At 43.4% G+C, this 21,510-nt stretch overlaps 1 protein-coding gene across 9 annotated transcripts in view; it reads right to left on the bottom strand.

Moving 5' to 3' along the window:
• The window catches only part of PCDH9 (protocadherin 9), a 737,830-nt gene that overhangs the window by 109,295 nt on the left and 607,025 nt on the right, over positions 1-21,510 (bottom strand). For 5 of the 9 annotated variants that reach the window (XM_028728398.2, XM_028728399.2, XM_028728401.2 and 2 more), the window contains one exon: positions 6,377-6,448. The exons of the other annotated variants lie outside the window; for them this stretch is intronic. In XM_028728398.2, coding sequence (XP_028584231.2) covers positions 6,377-6,448 — 72 coding nt within the window. The remainder of the gene's footprint in view (positions 1-6,376; positions 6,449-21,510) is intronic. 9 annotated transcript variants of the gene reach the window in all.

Genomic DNA, 21,510 nt, shown 5'->3' with positions numbered 1-21,510 from the left:
AATAATAAACCTGCATTTTCATGCTACCCAATATAATGCAGATTGAATGCCAATCTCTACATCAGCCCTACAGACAAAAAAAATTCATCTAGATTAAACCCACATGCGGTCAACTATCTCTAGAGTAAGAGAGAAAAGAGAAATAGGGTGTCATCTGCATATTGATGGCACCGAATGCCAAATATCCAGATTAACTAGTACCATATTGGCCTGAATATAAGCCACACCCAAATATAAGCTCCACCTTTAAAATTCAAGAAAAGAAAAAAAGACAATATCCAAATATAAGCTGCTCTCTTAAAATTTTGCAGGCACTCACACCCGTTCCGTTTTACCGTATGTCTGTTTCAGCAGCTATATCGTAAAAGCCAATTTTTGTAAGGTCGCGAATTTAAGCCGCACTTTAACTTTTCATGGTCGGAATTTGGAGAAAAAGTGAGGCTTATATTCAGGCCAATATGGTAACTGTATAGACATTAAACAACATGGAGGGCAAGATGGAACTTTGCAGGAATCCACAGAACAATGGCTAAGATATCAAACAGCCCTCCAGCAACACCTTCTGAGACCACACCTCCAGAAAGGACCTGTACTAGCATAACACTGTGCGCCACTGAATCCATCTGCAAGGGTACCATGGTCAATGCAATACCCTGCAGCTGAGAGGACCAGCGAAACCAGCAAGGATGCGTTGTTCCAGTCCAGTTCTCAGGATAAATACAGTACTGGGACAACCAAAACTATTCCTACCCTGAAACTGAGCCCAAGACCACATAGGTTGGTCCATAGTTCTCCTGCTCCTGTTGAGGTATGCCATCAAAACTTCCCCTTCTTGTGCTTCTTCCAGTTCCCACGCAACCAGTTGGTTCTAGCTGTATATAATATCAGGGCCGTCTTAAGCATATCCCAGAGTTGTCGACCTTTTTTTAAGGGCTGGAGGAGGCGGGCAGCGGCTGGAGGGCGGCTCCTCCAGCAGGGAAGAGGCAGAGGCTGGACACGGCGCCTCCCGGCTCAGCACACCGAGCAAGTGGGCCTGCGCCGAGCGAGCAAGTGAGGGGGCTCGTACACCGCTCCCACTGAGCGTTGACTCAGTTTTTTTCCCTTTTTAGCCTTCTGGCGCCACGCAGAATTTGGCACCTGCAGGCTAAAAGGGAAAATAACCGAGCCAATGCTCGGCAGGAGCGGCGCACACACCTTCGCTCACTCACGGCACTCATTCAGTGTTCCCTGGACTCTCGCCTGGCGCCCTCCAGAACTTGGAGCCCCGGCGCCCCACGCCACTAGCCTCTATGGGTATAATATAATATAATGTAATGTAGATAGAAACAGTTCTCAAAGTCCTGGCATGCCAAGGAGTAACTATGCAATTCTATGGATGCTCATCAAAAGGAGGAGATCTTATGTAGCCTGGCAACTGCCACTTCAGCAGGTCTTGCAATTTAGCTTGAAGAAGTGAAATAACATTGATGATGGAGACATGTGCAGGCTGTAGTTCCTTGGCTAATGGAGCATAGTCAGTTTTGCCATATTTACTAATCAACAGTGATTGGGGGAAGACTTCAGTGCAGCCATCCTCATCCAGGAAAAACAGCAGGTTCCTTCAGTAGTCTTTTGCATGTGTGTGAACCAGCCGCAATAATTTTCAAGGAAGATCCTTGCAAGCTGCCGGGCTGTTCCAGCAAAACCACTTTCCTGCACATCACAGAGATTTAAAGCCAATGCAAATTGGCAGGTGCAGAAAGTCAAGGTAGCCAGTCCACTAACTGAATACATTTAGAAGTGCAGGCATTGGCTCCCCTTCCCCCTTTAACAGGGAAACGAAAGGTGTGTTGAGAATTCCTTTCCTCCTGTGCTGCAGTTGTGTGTGGGATTGTTACATGTCACGTGTCCGTTTACATTCCAGCACTGATTATTGGAGTCTTGTGAACGCAAAGGGAGACACGCTGTTTCCGCTCTGTATAGCTTTTGCTTTTACAGCTCTTTCTCCGAGGAAGAAAGACAGAGAGAGGAGCCATGTTTTCTTTGTTCTGTTACGTTTGATTTAATTTGCAATAAATTAAGCTTAGATGTTACTCCTCAAGGCTGAGCTTCTGTCTTGAACTCTGCTTGTCGTGTGCTCATGTCCTTGGATATCGGCCACATCAGCGTGATGGGAGACCAGAGTGATGAATCCCGGGCGACACTGAGTTGTGGGGAGGCATCAGGCCTTGGCGTTATCATCCAACAAGGTGATAGGAGAACAAATATAACCCTGTCTATTCATTTGACATCCCTACTGCAAATATTTATTAGTACTAGATGTGGAAACTGATGGCATTATATATGTTTTCTTGTAGGTTAATGATTGCTATGGGGGCCCCTGTTTTTATTATATATCGACAATAATGTTGCAAGAAAATATTTTTATAGCAGTTTTGGGATCTTGAGGAATTAAGGATTAAAATTTTAGCACATCTTGATCTTCTAAAGATCCACAAAGCTAGAAACAAGCTTGCATATTGTTATACCTATTATAATTAAAAGACTAGAGTACATGCAATTGTTCCCTTCCACATCAGTTTTAATTATCTGATTCTCAGCTGACTTTGGCTGTGATACATAAGCCACAACCTGGAGTACCAGGTGTGATTCTGCCACAATCCCAGCAACCCACAGGGAATAAGGCAAAAACCACCTTCAAGTCTATGATAATTTGAAATTTATTTATTTGTTATTTAGAACTGGCTCTGCTTCTCCAAAGGGAGCCCAGAGTAGGTTACAACAAGAACTACTGTACATATGGATTTGTTTATTTATTTTATACATTAATTTCTATACTACTAAATTGGTTTTTTTGTCAAAGCAGTGTACATAAATAATAAAAAATAAAAAGTAAAAACTTAAAACAATATAAATCAGAAGAACATAGAAGGATCATGTGGCAGTATATTATTATAATTATAATTATTTTGTTATTCATTAAAATTAAAGAGAAACAAGTAAAAGTATAGAGGAGGCAAACAATAATTTTAAAATTTTAAACATTAATGGAGGTAAAATATATAAGGATAAGCTTGTGTAAATAAACATTTTAGGTTGTTGTCTAAAACTGAACACCGTGGATGCTTTTCTAACACAGGGAGGCAATGAATGATGCAATATAGGTGCTGCTGCATTATAGAATCATTGGATTGTAGAGTTGGAAGGGACCCCAACGGTCATCTACTCCAACCCCCTGCAATGCAGGAATTAAATTATTCATTCCAACTGGCCACCATATGGATGTCGTATGGGACAGTGAGCAATGCTTCTAAGCATAGCTAAAACAATTTAAACATAATTTCAACCACACTAAAAGGCAATAGTGCAAAGCCTTCCTTCAAAGCCTCCCAAAGCCTAGATGTATAAAAAGCTTTTGGAAGGAGCTAAAGAGAGAGACTGCCTGATTTCCCCTGGGAGGTCCATAAGAAGGGTGCAGCCACCAAGAATACCCTGTCTTGAGTCCAGGGCCAGCCCCAGACATTTTGGCACCTGAGGCGATTCACAAAATGACACCCCTCTTCCCACCAGGGAAGAAGGGGTGAGTGAATATCTACATCAAGAATGAGGGTGGGAGGAATGAAAGATCTGCGGCCCCTGTGGATCCTGCCACCCAAGGCAGTAGCCTCACCTTGCCTCATGAATGGGCCAGCCCTACGTGGGTCCTTGTTCTCCATTATTATTATTATTATTATTATTATTATTATTATTCCTAAATCTTTCTTTCATCTATGAGCTCACTGCTTCATCTCTTTATTCTTTACAGTTTGTTAACAGTTCCTCCTCTGCTTTCTCTTTGCTTTTCAAACAGATGGCAAGAGTAAGTGTTGTACATTTTTTAATGTAATTGAAAATTCAGCACATCACCATATAGCCACATCAGCAGGAGTATGGGACGCGGCTTTGATCCTATCTAAACTGTTATTCTAGAGAGCCTGTATTGCTGCACAAAGATGAACTGCGATGTTCAAGGAGTACATTACACATGCCTAGCTTAGGTGAACACAACCGACACAACCTTTTCAGACTTGCTCCGCAGTCCACATCTACCAGACTGACAGTATCTCTTAGATCACAGTAATGAAAATGACTGATCAATTAACCAACTTGTGATTTAAACAGCATCAAATGCTACAAATTAATAGTGAAGAAGTCATGGATGATCTAAAGTTACATTAATGCTACTTACGCTTGCTGTCATCTAAAATACACCGTAACTGTCAAAAGTTCTGCGCAGGGAGCATTAAACATGAAACTAATGCCATCCCCCTTTAATGGCTGTAGCTGGGGATGAAGAGCTTTTCTCAGATCTCAAATTCAGGTGTCTCCTTGAATTCATGCTGAGAACAGAAACATGCATTGCTTCTCTTGATATCCTGGTCCTCATTCCCATTTATTTTGCAGTGATATGAGGGATATCTTACATGTATGGATGACTCAGTACAGCATATATAAGAACTTTATTTTCACATCACACATGGTGGTTTTCAATTGAGGGCATCCGTACATTGTTGACTTTCATCAACTGAGCAATCTAGTGCTGTATATGAATGAATGTGGGAGCCACCCCCTTGAGATTTCATGGTGCTTCCCCATTTCTTAAACAAAATCGGCCTATAGAGGAACCTTCTCTTCTCTCTAACATGTGAGATTTTGGAACAGGTGACTCCTTTGAACATGTGCAGCAAGGGAAGTCGCTTACAGGTTTTGAATGTCTAACTTTTTAAAGTATCGCTTCCAAGTCCACAGCTTTCATTTGGATTCTTGAAGGGATAAGGCAATTAGGCATCGGCAGGAGCTAATTTTTCACCCCGCAGCCCTTTTTCAAAGAAGATCCACTTCTCAGTTCCAGACTTTAAAAAACATAACACATGCAATACAATCTCAAGAAAGTCACACACAGAGAGACAGAGAATATTCCAAAGTCCCTGAAAAAAACCTACCATTTATTTTCAATCGGGGGGACGGGTGGGGAAGGAATGCATATTTTCACACATTTTCCTGCCTATTTCAGTGATAGGGACTTTACTAACTTATAGTCATTTTCCATTTTCCATTTCAGGGAGACCATTCAGTGTCTCATAATGCTGGAGCCCACAAGTGAAACTCAGAGGACAGTTGTTCTGCAGCTACCCTATTTTGATCTCTCTTGGTGCAAAACCATTCACATTTTCCAACATGACTACTACCTGAAGCTAAAAGTATTTCACATTAAAGAGTTGAATCTCCTGTGCTTCTGCTGTATAGCACTCACCTTAAAACACACACACACACACACACACACACACACACACACACACACGCAATGTAGCAGCACAAAATTCAGAGCTTTCGCATATTGCACAGAAGTGAGTTAGTTTCTTCTAAGTGGCTGCCTTTCCAGAAGGACTGACCTGGAGCAATGCATTCCATCCAGCTGAGTACCACAATAATGCACACGCTCCCAGGACTCAGCTCAAGGGATGGTTCTGCGCCATGCCACTAACCACAGCTGTCAGCAAATACATTAACAGCAAGGAAGGAAGGGTATGGGGTGAAGAAAAATCATTAATGACATGCGGCATGACCCCAAGACAAGTCTCTGTGGCTGCACACATTTGCAGATCTAATTTGTGGGCTCTTGAGTCAGATAAGGCAAGCAAGCCAGATGCAGGGAAAAAAAAGGATGTAAGAACAACAAATATATTTCTCAGGCTACCTCAGTTTGTGTATGGCTTTAGAGGCCTAGATTCTTTACTGATTTTTATTTGATGTTTTTAATATAACTTTAAATGTTATTCTTATTTATTAATTCTTCTGTTTATTTACTTGTTTGTTTATTTGTGAACTCTCCAGGTAAAGGTAAAGGTACCCCTGCCCGTACGGGCCAGTCTTGACAGACTCTAGGGTTGTGCGCTCATCTCACTCAAGAGGCCGGGGGCCAGCGCTGTCTGGAGACACTTCTGGGTCACGTGGCCAGCGTGACAAGCTGCATTTGGCGAGCCAGAGCCGCACACGGAAACACCATTTACCTTCCCGCTAGTAAGCGCTCCCTATTTATCTACTTGCACCCGGGGGTGCTTTCGAACTGCTAGGTTGGCAGGCGCTGGGACCGAGCAACGGGAGCGCACCCCGCCGCGGGGATTTGAACCACCGACCTTTTGATCGGCAAGCCCTAGGCGTTGAGGCTTTTACCCACAGTGCCACCCGCGTCCCTCGTGAACTCTCTAGAGCACCTCCATTTAGGAGTGGAAAGCTAAGGTATAAACTAAGGTATAAACCTTAGTGACAGGGCTGGCACTAGGTTCCAGGGGGCAGGTGCAAAACATGAAGCCCCAGGCCACAACTGCACAGTATTTTTCTTCTTCTGATCACTCACCACTCATATATACAGCCACATGGGGGACCGAGATTCCAGTTCCAGTTTGCGCCTTCATGCATTCTTTGAATCCTGACAGAGAGCAAATAACATGGAAAAGCAAATAACTAAAAAAATCTCAGAAAATAAAAGAGAGAGATGCAAGTTCCAGGAAAGTCTGTTTGGGGAGAGCACTCCATATCCAGGGTGCCACCACTGAAAAGGGCTTCTCTCCAGTGACCAAGGGCCTCACCTCATAAGAACAGAAGCAGCAGCTGCTGGATCAGGCCAGTCAGTTCCAGCATCCTGTTCTCACAGGGGCCAAACTGATGTTTGTGGGAAACCCAAGCAGGGTTTGAGCACAAGAAGACTGTCCCATCCTGTGCCTTCCAATAGCTGGCACTTCAGCTAGGTCGTTTGGCAAACTTCTGGAGAAGGGCCTTTGGTTCCAATCTTAAGGACTGGGCACATATACTGTACACAGAAGGAGGCAATCCTTCCCATAGTCTGGCCTTAAGCTGTTTTAAGCTGTAAAGGTTAATACCAGAAATTTGAACAGGGCCCATCGAGGAACTGAAAGTCAGTGCAGATAACTACTGGTACAATCTATGATATCTAGCAGTTCCCAAGAATATTCCTACTGCCTTACTTTGGATCTGCTGCAGTTTTGGAACCATTTTAAAGGGCAGCCTCACTCACCTATTTTTAAGAGAAATGCTTTTACAAAAAGTAGACCAGGATCATCCTGCATGTATTGCCCTGCTCCTTGGTGGCACCTGAGCAGCTAAGCCAATGGCAGCCAGAGGGACAAGGACAACTTTGCTTGCTCATACGCACTGAGGCTCAGGAGATCTGCCACTTGCTGGATATCCACACAAGGCTGATTGTCTGCTTATATACTAGTACAGTCATACCTCGGGTTACGAACACTGCGGGTTGCGCGTTTTTGGGTTGCGGACCGCACCAAACCCGGAAGTACCCGAATGGGTTACTTCTGGGTTTCGGCACTTTTGCATGCGCAGAAGCACAAAATGACATCAGGCACATGCGCAGAAGCGCCAAATCACGTCACACGCATGCGCAGACCCAGCACTTCAGGCTATGAACGCTGCGGGTTGCGAACGTCCCTCCTGCACAGATCACATTCGCAACCGGAGGTATGGCTGTATACAAGAATCATAACACTTATTAGCAGTAGAGTTTTCAGAGTTATCTGGTGCACATTAACTATCCTAACTGAGATGTTTACTTGGGAAATACCCATCGTTGCACAACCTGAGAGAAAAATCAAGAACAATAGGGAGCCTTGGCAACCACTCCAAAACAAACCTATTTATGAAATATGTCCATTTATTGGAACTTGACTTCAAATGACCTTAAAGTGTGCTAGTTACAGGAGCATTTATGATGTGTCTTGAAATGAATAACTGAAGTCTAAAAGAGCACTAAGATCCTAAATTACGTATTTTGAGGACTCCTAAATCTAACTCACTGCACTTTTTTTATAGCTCTCCACTTTATATCCTCAGAGATTTAGTGAACTATGTGCTGCAACTAGTCTAGTCTAAAATTACAACCCTTGCATATACATATTTTAAGCAGCATCTTTTATAGGGAGTCACATATATACTATTTTTTTAAAAAAAAGAAATCAATAGATGAACTTGCTAAAACTGGATTAAACCATAAACCTAAATATGAGAGGTGAGAGGAAGATGGAAAGAGGCACAGAGAGGCAAACTGTTGGATAACTTATTAAAATTAATGGCAGGGCCCACTGCGGAGCTGCTGCTGCACTTTCTAATTTCTGGGAATAGCCGAGAGGTTTTGTCAGCTGGCAGCAATTCCAGCAGAAGCATGTTGCAGAGAAGTCTAATCTGCTGTTCTTTCCAGTAAGAATTGAACAGCCAGGGGACTTCTTTAACAGCAGTGACACAATCGTGTCAAGTGTGACGGTTAACAGCGCTACCACAACAACTATGGCTATTAGGAAAGGGAATTGCAATGGCAGAAGCTGAGTCAGAGTTCACAAGGAAGAAATCAGATTCTTGGGCCTCACTGCTCAAGCAATTCCCAACAACGCTGGTCATTTAAAGGAATACCCAACTGCAACCTACAACATGTGACTCTATGAAAAGCCAGCCCATGGCTACACATATACACAGAGCGAGAGATATGCCATTTTAGTTACTTGTAGCCCACCCTTCTGCTACACTTAGGCCAGAGTAATACAGAAAATACAACCAGTCATGCCAAATGATGCAGTAAAATGGAACAATGTCATGACACCATCAAAGAGGCATCCAAAACCAGCAGAATAGGCTATAAGGAAATCACCAATTAAAATGTTAAAATGCTTGGTCAAATAAATACGTCTTGACCTGGTGCCAGAATGATTGCAATGTTGGTATTAGCCGTACTCCTGTGAGAAGGGCAATTTCACAAACAAAGTATAATTCACTGGTAATACATGTACAAGCAATGATAAATCATTAAATAAATTAAATAAATTAATTAAATAAATTAAATTAAATAAATGGGGTGATCTCAGAGTAAAGTTTATGACTGACACCACAGAGGGGAACTCAGTAAAAGTGGTTTTCTCATATTTTACACTAGATGCTACAAAGTGCAGTGAAGAAATTTCATACCAGAGAAGCTTGGCTATTATTTCTGACAATGCATTTCACTGCCTTCCATCGCTGGACTTTAGATTTTTCTCTTGATGCAATGAATGGCTAATAAATAGCTGGTCATCCTTGGAAACAGGATGTAGAGCTAGATAGATCTTTGGCATGATCCAGCAGGGCAAGTTGAGTGCTAGGAAAACAGAGCAAACTGCCTTATGCCTTTGCAGGCCAATGGCCCATCTGCCTCAGCATTGTCTGCACTGACTAGAATGGCTCTCAGGAGTCTTTTGCAGTCCCACGCAGAGATGCTAGGGATCGAACCTGGGAACTTCTGCATGCCAAGCAAGTGCTCCATCACTACATTATGGCCCTACCTGGCAATGTTCTGGTGTTATGTGAGGCATAGTAGCAGACACCAAATGTAGGATAGTTCACCCAAAACTGAATCATGGCATGAAGAGCCCTCCCACCAACAGGCAGGGGCAGAGGAAGAGGGTGCAGTGGGGGCGGGTCGCCCCAGGTGTCACCACTGAGGGGGATGACAAAATGCTGGGCGGCACTCACGGGGGGGGGGGGGCTGCAGCGCGCCTGAGCTACATGTCTCTCCTGGGAGTGACACAGTGGCTTGGGCGCCCACAGGGACCACGCTGCCCCAAATGGTCTGCCTGCCGCCTCCCCCTCAGCTGTAGGGCAGCTGAGGGGGAGGAGGCAGGCAGACATCTCGGAGACCTCACAGAGCGTCCTGCTCCGGCTCGCCCTGCCCCCTGGGTGCAGGGCATGCGCGTCCTCTGGGCGCCCGATCGGCTTGCTCCACCGCTGCCCACAGGTTCGCACACCGTCTGAGCGTGCCAGCTATTCATGGATGGGAGCGGCCCTCACAAAATCCATCCACCACAAAAATGGAGGTCCACTTTAAATGGTATGTGCATGTTGAAGAAGGGACCATAAGCCCAAGATTTACAGTCCTATCTCACTATACACAGAACCTATACATATGTTTCGTTCCACCGGCAAGATATTGTCTGTGCTTGCCCCTTCACTTACTTCCTAACTTGCTTCAACTTCCAGTGCTGCTCCCAGTTTGTTCAAGAGAAATACACACAGAGACCAATGTGCAATTCACTAACCTTTTCAAAAAGTTTATTAGCATCCTTGGTATGTAAGCACCGATAATAACATAACAAAGATAACTTATTTGTAAATAATTCTGCTATATGGAAAGGAATGACTTTCAGTGAAGGAATGACTCATTCCTCAAGCCTACCTTCAAAAATCTTTTGCTGAAACAACCCCGCCCCCAGGAGATAGCTATTTTGTCCTATAACTGTGGTTAGTTTTCACCCATAGCAAATTTTGAAGGTCTTTGGCTATGAAGAGCTTCATTGCATCAACAAGAAGACAAAAGTCTTGCTTGTGATTTGTGTGTGATATTGGTGGCTTTATCCCAACTTCTGCTTTATCTGATCTGCCACTTTCAAGACATTTTTAAAAATTGTTTTCCCCCTGAAATGATAAAAAAGTTCCTTCCTTAAATGATCCCTGCCAATCAGGGATCATGCTGAGATAATACTATTGGCTGTGTGATTTTGACACAAAGTCAAATCAAAGTGAAGACAATGCTTCATGCTGCCTTTCTAAATAGGCAAAGGTTTAATCCTCTTTCACAGCCCAACCCCAAACTGGTGAAAGACATTGTCAAAGGAAGAGAGGGACTGAAACACGCACATGCCCTATTTTGACTTCACCTTTATTGCTGTGCGCAATTTGTGAGCGATCCTATAACTGTAGTGTGCAGCAGTCCTATTGACATTGCTGATAAAGATATAATTGCTGTCATTTAAAAACCTATAATACTGCATAGGCTATATGGGCCAATTACTTAGACTGCTCTTGTCTGGACTGATTTCACCAATATAACACCAACAGAACTGGTGGGTTACAGATAGGTAGCCATGTTGGTCTGCCGTAGTCCAAACAAAATAAAAAAATTCCTTCCAGTAGCACCTTAGAGACCAATGAAGTTTGTTATTGGTATGAGATTTTAGTTGGTCTCTAAGGTGCTACTGGAAGGAATTTTTTTTTTGTTTGTTTCGAGAATTGGTGGGATTTGTTCACAAGAGAAATTCTAGTTTAAATACTTGCTTAGCTACAATGCTTACTGAGGAACCTTGGCTAAGGCACTGTATCTTAGCCCAGCTCATCTCACAAAGCTTAATTCTCCTGAAAAATAACACCAGAGGGGGATATATCAGAGTTTAGTGAACCTCTAGGATAGGACAGGTGAAAAATATTTCACCGTTTTCCATTCCCTCTTTGTTCGGAACAGAAATCTGAAGCATTGAATAATGCATGTATATCATTTCACATGTATGAATATATGCATGCTAACAATACCTGTGTATGAATGAATAATACATTGGTAGTATTCACACAACTCAAATATTGTGGATAACAAGACTTAAAAACAAAACAAAACACCAGAGTCTTAAAAATCCTTCCTTATAGGTCAAAATCTAAATTAGGTTTGACCTGTCAGGAAACAGAATATGAACAGTTCGTAGGACTAACCGGCTCCTCAAAAATTTCAGCTCAGTGTTGTAGAATGCGTTAGAAGGCAAAGAGAATAGACAAATTGCAATGAGCAGCCTAAATAATGGTCCAATAGAAACCAATAATTCAACTACAGTCTTGAATAATGTGTCCAATTCTGACTGCTAGACTGGACAAGGCTAGAGTATAAATAGGAAAAATATTTTCATGTGTAAATCCACATCAACAATTCCCTGTGTTAGAAATGCAGAGCACATTGCTACAATTTACACAGATAGCAACCTGTTTAATAGGAAGAGATCAATTACTCAGGTTATGCTTCACTTTTTCTGCTGTAAATATAAGATTCTCTAGTTGCTGGAATGTGTTTGCACAGGCCAGTAAGCAAATTCAGAAAGTTGAAGTCAGGGAGTCCCTTGCTTTGCAATGCAAATCAGCCTATTAAGACAGAGGCAGTCACAGTGTTATGAAGCCAAAAGAACAAAGAAAGAGAGCACCTGCTGTAGTTTCATAGTGTGATCAATGGTATTCACCTTCCCGTCTCTGCTTAACTAGAATGCCTATCAAACCCAGAAAATGGAAAGCCTCAAAATGTTATCCGGTCGGGTTTTTCTTAAAAGGTAGAGTCTCTCTTCCCACCCCCACCCTGGTAATAGATATCCCTGCTGAGCAGAACTAAGGAAGGAAAGTGGAATGATAAACCCTCTGCCCTTGTGGTCCTCCTGCTACCTTAGAATGGAAGCATGGTGTTTAAAAGCATTTGGTAAATATTATCAAGACTAACATTGTTTTGTTTTGTTTGTTTGTTACACTTATATATCCCAACTTTTCATTAAAAAATGTCCATGGCAGCTAACAATACATCACAATAAAACTCTATAAAAATAAGAGCAGATTAAAACAGAAAACAAAAAACCCCACATGACAGTCAATTAAAAACATAATTAAAACAAATGAAACAGATTAAAAACACAGAGCAGCATTAAAAAACAAACAAACCACCTCGACATCCCTCAGTTTTCCCCACATTGTGCACCAAGGCACCTTAATGTGCCACAAGAGGAAGTATGCTGTTAAGAGAGATAAATTCATCCAATAATCAAAGGCTTGCGTGAGTCAAAAGCACTCAGCCACAGCAGGAAACCTCCTCTAAGGGTGAATAATTCTGGTGTCTATCTGCATCACATGGGACTGAATTATCCAACCACACCTGATGCAGAGGAACAGCAGAGTACTTACGGAGAGAGACAGGATGCCCATTGCAAATTTATGAGTCACTGTCCTGGGCTAACCACCTTGCACTGAAGCGGCACACATAGGAGAAAGATTTGTGCAGAATCACAAGAGAGAGAACCTAATGCTTACTGTTCCACACCTAGAAGTTTTTGTTTTTAATAGGAGAGTGAAGGGTTCAGAGACTAACGATGACACTAGTTTGATAATGGCCCTTCTTAATAATGGTCCTGCTGGGGCTGTTGTGAGTAACGCTGCCAGGTGGCACCAGCCCATGACATACGACTGTAGCTTTAAGTTCCACAGGGAAGTAGGAGACAAGACAGCTGTGGTTTCTTACTTATCCACATCTCCTTTCTGCAATAATAAGCAGGATCCTAGGCATGCCCTGCAGGGCATAGAGAAGAATAGCAGGTGACAGGGCTGAGAAGGAGCAGAAAGGAGAAGCTGCTGCTCTGACGTCTTCTGTGTCCTTCTCTCACTGCATACATGCACATCCCTCTGTTCTGCAGTCTTTCAGTTCTTATGTCACATAACAAGTAGTGGCAGAGGACATCAAATGTCATAACAGAAACACTGAACTAACTGCTATGCAGGGCAGGGGGGTTGTCTCTTCACACACTGCATAAAATTCAAGTTATTGATTTCAGTTTCACCTCAGAATGATCAGAATTTGGGCAAAATAATCCAAGCAAACAAACAGGACAATACATGCTTGTTTTCTGGTGAAGACATCACATGGCCACGTTTTCTGTTTTCTTGAAAATGATTGTGTGGGATGAGCAGGTAGATGAACGTGAAATGTAGCACTGTGTCCAAATTTCATCCTCTCGTCCCATACAAAAAGTGCCGAACAGCGAAGCTAAGCCTAAGGTCTCACTTAGCTCAGGTGAGAAATTGTGAAACGGTTCCTCGTTTGCAGCCAAATATTGTTGCATGCTGTCTGGATGCTGTGCAAAAATCTGCAGCTCCAGTGCCTTGCTGAAAGACAGAGGCCTTCAATCTCAGCAGCTGTATATCTGTCATTACTCTCTTAAGTACCAAAATTCCCATTAAAAGAAATAAGATGCCTCTGGGTGTAAAAGTCTGAATAATATTACCTAGATAAAATACTGTAGCCTCCAACCTCCTCCCTCCCTCCCTCCCTCCCCCACTGAAATTGATTCATGGTGATTGAAAATGTCCAGTGACACAATTCTGAAGCCAACAAAATAGGATTGCTTAGAAAGCGTGTTGATTCAGAACTCCAAATACATATTTCTTTCTTGCCTAAACCAAGGTGGGAGTGACATATTGTTCTTATAGAAGGAGCAAGACCTAGAGAAAATGGCCTAGTGACCAGAGCTGGCAATTCAGAGTTCAAAGTCAGCTGAAGCATAACTTAACATTTTTGCTCAATGAAATAGCTGCAGGCTTGATTAAGTCTCGACCTCTCCATTTGGCCAACCATTTTAGGCAAACTATGCCTACCTGCCAATCACTTGATGTCATAAGGTGTCCGACACGGTAAAGTTACAAGTGTGTCACACACTGCGGTTAAAAGGAAGTTGGAGCCCCTGCACAAAGACAGTTGGTGAAGTTCCAGTGTCAAATACAGAGACAAAGGGAAGGTGAGGCCTGGGTATGCCAGGAATTGCCTCTGGAGAAGGCCACAGCTGGCTACACATGTGCTGGCCTTGTGGTGCAGTATGGAGGAGAAACAATTTGAAGTCTCTGAGCAGTTTGTAAGCAGATATCATTGCTTCCACTTTCCAAAGCAAAAAGAGGATTGGCCTGCCCTGCCCCAAGAGAATATTGCTTTTGCCCCACCCATCATTGGGGTGTGGCCCTCAGGTTGGCCATGTCTGAATCTAGCACTCAGGCCTAAAGAGCTTCTCCACCCATTACAGAATGTGGCTGTGGAATCCATGTCATGACCGTAGTGCATGGTGTAGTGGTTAAGAGCGGTGGACTCGTAATCTGGTGAACCAGGTTCGCTTCCCCGCTCCTCCACATGCAGCTGCTGGGTGACCTTGGGACAGTCACACTTCTCTGAAGTCTCTCAGCCTCACTCACCTCACTGAGTGTTTCTTCTGGGGGAGGGAGGGAAAGGAGATTGTTAGCCACTTTGAGACTCCTTAAGAGTCTCAAAGTCCAAACTCTTCTTCGTCTTCTCACTCTGAGCAGCTGCTGAGTCCCAGCCAGAAGAGGCAAGACTAGCTAGATCAGCCAGTGACATCAAAGGCAGAGATGCCGGCCACAGACCCAGGCCTCATCTCCAAGGCCAAGCCTCAACCAGAGCCTAAGCTGTGGGCCTGAGGCCTTTGGGCCAGTGACCCAAAACAGGGATCAGAGCAAATTACTTTCGTAGAGCTCTCCAAAGTAATTCTGCTCTGGCCTGCCTCACTGCCTGACTCCGGGATTTTTGGTTAAGGTCAGGACAGCACACTTTTTCAGAATCAAAGCGTTCTTTTATTTAAAGGCATGTATCTAGTCCTTGTGGGTGTGAGGGTACGTTGCATGGGCAATACCCAGTACAAGTACTATTTTTTTCTAGAAAAAGAGGTGCCAAAACTCACCATGAATGCCTCCCTTGTTCTCTTATAATGACAATGGTGCCCACCTAAGAAGTGCCAGAACTGAGTTCCAGCTGAAAAAAGCCCTGCCTGGTACATCCACAGCCAAAAGAGTTGCTTAACATTTCCAGGGCAGCAGGCAGCGCTTCAGCTCCTTGTGACTCCTCAAGATTAGCAAAAGTGAGTAAATGGTGCAAAACATGGAAAAACAGTGACATCATTTGCACAATAGTTAAAGAGAAAATTCAGCTGCTTCTTTTTGTTTGTTTGTTTGTTTGTTTGTTTGTATAAACTTTTGACGAATTTTTAAAACTCAGAAATCAAGATCAAGTGTCTTGGTGCAAGGAACAGCTTTGGACTATGCAGTCATTGCAAGTATCAAACTTTTAACAGGAAAAAAATACTAATAAGCCTAAAGTGCATGATTCTACAACATATTTATTAAATATTCAGTACTATCCTTCATCCAGGGGAAAATATATTTCACACTCTTCCTTCCCCTTGGCAGTAATGTGTCAGGAGCTAAATGCCAGTGGCGGGGAGCAGAGTCCAAACTGTCTTCCACCCACACCCAGTCACTAACACCACCTACCAATAAACAACCACCCAAGCTTGCACCATGACATGGGTACCTGAATGTGGGGTATAGGGAGGCTTAAACCTTTTGCTTCCATTTGACCTCAAGTTCCATTGGGAAAAACAAATGAGTCTTTTTTCCAGATAAGGACCGCAGCTTTGGTCTTAGTCCCAAGCCAGGCCCCAAACCAGATTTGGTTGCTGCGTTTCTACGCTGGCTGCAAAGAAAGAGAGGTCCTTCCACAGGAAGTATGGAAAATGAGGAGCAGGGGTGAGCCCAAGTAAAAGAGGCATCACAAGCCAGATGGGAATCCACCCCAGGGCTGGATCTTGCCCGTGGGCCTGGCGCTCCCCTTCTTGATTTGTGGCCCAAATGTGCGCTTACACTAGGGACTTGAATCACAATGGTCTCGATTCACTTATTTTCAGGCAACCTAAGTTTTATATTTGGGAAATGTCTAAGATCTTTTCATGCCACTTAGTTTTGGGTGGTAGTGCTCCCTGTTTCCTTTCAGTAACAAGCTACAGTCTTTCTTGTTGCTGCTAAAGCAATGCAAGGCCCATATGAGAATATTTCAGAATACAAATGAATTCTGAGCAATGTCTTTCCTCTCTAGTAAGTGAACAGTGGGGAACCTTTTCATCCAGAGCCTCGTTCCTTCATGGGCGACTGTGCAGGGACCATGTGCCAATATGAAAGGGGCTAGGAGTGGAGATGGCACTTAGATTAAAGGCAAAAAAGATGGAACTTTGTCCTGAAAGCTGCGTTCAAGCCATGCAAAGCCAGTGTTTCCTACACGTTGTTGTTGTTTAGTCGTTTAGTCGTGTCCGACTCTTCGTGACCCCATGGACCAGAGCATGCCAGGCACTCCTGTCTTCCACTGCCTCCCGCAGTTTGGTCAGACTCATGTTTGTAGCTTCGAGAATACTGTCCAGCCATCTCGTCCTCTGTTGTCCCCTTCTTCTTGTGCCCTCCATCTTTCCCAGCATCAGTGTCTTCTCCAGGGAGTCTTCTCTTCTCATGAGGTGGCCAAAGTATTGGAGCCTCAGCTTCACGATCTGTCCTTCCAGTGAGCACTCAGGGCTGATTTCCTTAAGAATGGATACGTTTGATCTTCTTGCAGTCCATGGGACTCTCAAGAGTCTTCTCCAGCACCATAATTCAAAAGCATCAATTCTTTGGCGATCAGCCTTCTTTATGGTCCAGCTCTCACTTCCATACATCGCTACTGGGAAAACCATGGCTTTAACCATATAGACCTTTGTTGGCAAGGTGACGTCTCTACTTCTCAAGATGCTGTCTAGGCCTGTCATTGCCCTTCTCCCAAGAAGCAGGCGTCTTTCCTACACACACATACACAAATATGTATTTCCCTCCCCAATCCAGGCAAGCAAGTGGCATTCTCACAAATCAAGGGGCTGAGGAGAGTGAGAAGTGCCTTCTCATGTTCAGCCTTGACCCTCAGGTTTTCCCACCTCTTCTGTAGCAGGACAGTGCTGCTAAAGCAATTCACAAGTGCATTTTTACATCTCTAGTGGGCTTATACCCAGTGCTATTTTTCTAGAAAAAAGAGGTGCCGGAACTCACCATGAATGCCTCTCTTATTTCCTTATAATGGAAATGGTGCTCACCTGAGAGGTGCCAGAACTGAGTTCCGGCAAGTTCTGGCTGGAAAAAAAAGCCCTGCTTATACCAAGGCAAAAAATTCTGTTAACGTAAACAGAAATGGAAAGAAACCTGGATTGATACTCTGTGGTGCAAATTCCAAGTCTTATTTTCCTTGTAGATTTTCAAAATATCCAATAGATGAATTTCTACCTAGTTTTCAGTTGCTGCGCACAGGCCCAAGGGTTTTAGAGCTCAAATCTTAATTGGGTGTGTGGGGGTCTCTGCTTTCTTCTGTTTAGCAGCCATGCATTGTTCGCTCAGTTGCAATTACACTACTTAGATTTTGATAAAATCTTTCTGAGATAAGCAGGAAAGGGACATTGCACTTACTGTGCATTTTAAATCAGCAAGAAGACACTCACCTCCATCCTATTTATGAGCATCTATTACCTCAGTCTGGCTGAAATCTCAAACTCAAATTATCACATCAAATTTCTTGGGAGAAATGCAGTGAAAGGAAGGGAGAAAAGAAGCAAGGCATGTATGAAAAAGAACAATTTTTCCTTCTGCAAAAAACCCCCACAATAAACCCCAAGGGTCTGGAAACTAAGCCTTACGAGGAGCGCTTGAAGGAGTTGGGTATGTAGGATTTGAACCAATGGCATCACGTTACAAAAAAAGAAATTCTGAATAAATATTCGGAAATAAATTCTGACAGTAAGACCTGTTCAGCAGTGGAACAGGTCCCATGGGAGGTGGTGGACTCTCCTTCCTTGGAGGTTTTTAAGCAGAGGTTGGATAGCCATCTGTCCTGGATGTTTTAGCTGAAATTCCTGCATTGCAGCGGGTTGGACTAGATGACCCTTGGGTCCCTCCCCAATCTAAGATTCTATGATTCTACCTTATATGTAATTTCTGCAGAGATCGTGAGGTTGAAATAGGAACAAGTTAATTCTGATAAATCCAAATTTCCTACTATATGCATTTAATATTCCACCATTCCGCTGTAGCTATAGTGCTCAGGTCAGCTCATAACAGTTTTAAAATACAAAATCAATAATGAATATTTCACAATACAGAAAAAAATCTAACAGAAGACAAATAAACTTCCAGTGTTTTTAATAAAAGTAAGTGTATCTCAAAATATAGAAGTCTTTTAGATGTTTTGCCCAAGGAGCAAACCTCAACGGTCAGAGGCAGATGGCTTCTGAACACTAGTTGTTGGAAACTGCAGAATGAGGTGCTGTGCTGCTTGTTTGTGGGCTTCCCATACACATCTGCTTGGCCTCTGTAAGAGCAGGATGGGGATTGTTAGGTTGCCTTTGTTTTTATGTAATATATACTGTATTTTTCACCTTATAGGACGCACTTTTCCCCCTCCAAAAATGAAGGGGAAATCTGTGTGCGTCCTATGGGGCGAATGCAGGCTTTCACTGAACCGACCCCTCTCGCTCTCCAGGCTTCAGGAAGCTATCAGCAAGCCTGGGGAGCCCGCGCTTCGGGCAGACATCCGCAGCCTGCTGCACGAAGCGCGGGGCGCGCCGAAGCAGAGCGCCCCACACTTTGGGCAGACATCCGTGGCTGGGGGGGGGAAATAAATCCCCCCCTTTATTCCCCCCCCAAAAAAACCTAGGTGCGTCCTATGGGCCGGTGCGTCCTATAGGGCGAAAAATACGGTATATATTATTGTAATTGTATATTGTATACAAGGGACACAGGTGGCACTGTGGTCTAAACCACAGAGCATAGGGCTTGCCGAACAGAAGGTCAGCGGTTCAAATCGGTGTGACGGGGTGAGCTCCTGTTGCTCGGTCCCTGCTCCTGCCAACCTAGCAGTTCGAAAGCATGCCAAAAAGTGCAAGTAGATAAAAATGGTACCACTCCGGTGGGAAGATAAACAGCGTTCCCGTGCGCTGCTCTGGTTTCACCAGAAGCGGCTTAGTCATGCTGGCCACATGACCTGGAAAAACTGTTTGTGGACAAATGCCGGCTCCCTCTGCCAGTTAATCGAGATGAGCACCGCAACCCCAGAGTCGTATGCGACTGGACTTAACTGTCAGGGGTCCTTTTCCTTTACCTTTATAATGTATACAAATTCAATAATCAAACAAACAAACAAACAAACAAACAAACAAACAAACGGGCCACTGGTCTGATCCAGCAAGCTTTAGACTTGAATGTTTACTTATGGGGAACTTGGTGCCAACTTAGACAGGAATAACACCCACCATCCCTGAGGAATTTTACAAGCCTTATCAAAACGTTTTAGGTGCCCCACAAAATTTGTAAGAACTCTCAGATTAGCCTTGAAATTTAACATCATGTGCAATGCTGTTCCTGGGTGCTACTTCCTGATTCTTTGGGTAACATCAGAAAATACAGAGGAAGTGGTGCAAAGATTAATATATCATTATGGCAAAAGATGGTGACTAAAATCTGCCATCTATGGTGTTGTTGTTTTTAACCAGATGGATGGTGATATTGCAGTCCCACCCTCCATTAAGAACAGATGTTCTGACAGCGACAAGAGAGGACACATTCAATTTAGTTGCTTCTCTCAAATCCCTTGATACTCTCGCTCTGTGATGGGAGATGCTTTGGTTCCCTTCTTCCTCCACAATGAAAGAAAATAAAGAAAAACACCAGGGATCCCCATTCTGTTGCAGGATCCCTCTGATTATGCTATTAAAAATCTGTCACTAGATTTGGATTTATAGCTTACAAAACCAGTCCACAGTTGCAGTTGTAATATCTAAGCAAGTTGGAAAAGCATCTCTTTGTGGATAACTTTTGTATACCACTGTAATATTTAATATAATGCCTAGGGATGCCAGGGATGCCGTGTATTTCAGATAACTACGTGCAAACTGTTGCACAATCGAGCTAACTGTGCATACAGAAGCACATCTTGGTGTCACCATTCTTTTTGATAGGGAACATGATGTGCAATTAAACACTCTCTAGATAATAATGTGAATAGCAACAATTATTTGGAACTGCACGGCGAAAACCTCATTTTGCAGATAAGAGTTCCAAATATATTATTCAGATTGGGTGTATAGGCACAAATAACTGTGGAAATAAGGAGGTTGTGTACATCCTTTCTGTGGAGCAGTATCCAAGTAGAAAAAAACACCATTGTCCCAATCTAGTGAGAAGCTCTCCTGCCCAAGTCCCAGTCATTTTCAAGGTGCTTCTACAATAGGAAATTTATGGACAGATTGTTCCCTTTAGCTCTATGATAGCTGTGGCTCTTCAGCTGTTGAGCTGGAGTTAAGCTATTAGAACAATCTTTATAAAGGTGCACTTGAATTAAAAATCCAGCCAACTTGGTAATTTCAAAGTGACTTGAATCCCAAAGCACAATTATTTTATTAAAATCCCATATGTGGGAATCAAGGAAGCCTCTTTGGGAGTAAACAAGCTATTACTATTCCTTATAGCCCTCTGTAACAGAAATTGCACTGATACTCCATGCAGTCCTTCTCCAAGGAAAAAAATGTATATAAATCATTGCAACTTAGAAGTAAAAATACACATTACTCTCCTACTGCAGTCACTCATGCAGGCTACTTCTATGTTGGGGGAAAAGTGTTATCTCCAAAACTGATTTTTGGATATGAATTATACTCCAAACTTGAAGTATACTTCAAACTTTCCATGCTTGGGAAATGTCGCACATGTAAGCATCGTGCCTCCCTCTCTAGGCAGGGCAGAAGCTTCCCAGGCTTTGTGAAGAAGGAGCCAGGACTTTGACAAGATGCTGGAGCCCTCCTGCCTCCTTCCCAAGTCGAGCGGCAACATTTAGGGGACTAGCCTAGTCCCCCATGTCCACTGACTGCACACCACTGTGTTTAACCCATCCCCCAGCTCTTGCTTTCCCTTCCAACCCCCACCTCTCTGCTGCTTTCCTCCATGACAGAGAAAATATGCCTTTGAAAGTCCTTCTGGGGTAACAGAGGAGGGGAAAGACTAGCCAGTCATTTTTAAGGACTGTTTGAT

This window comes from Podarcis muralis, chromosome 4 (assembly GCF_964188315.1).
Source record: "Podarcis muralis chromosome 4, rPodMur119.hap1.1, whole genome shotgun sequence".
NCBI lineage: Eukaryota > Metazoa > Chordata > Lepidosauria > Squamata > Lacertidae > Podarcis > Podarcis muralis.
The sequence above is the reverse complement of the archived record's forward strand: the minus strand, read 5'-3'. Positions and strand labels throughout refer to the sequence as shown.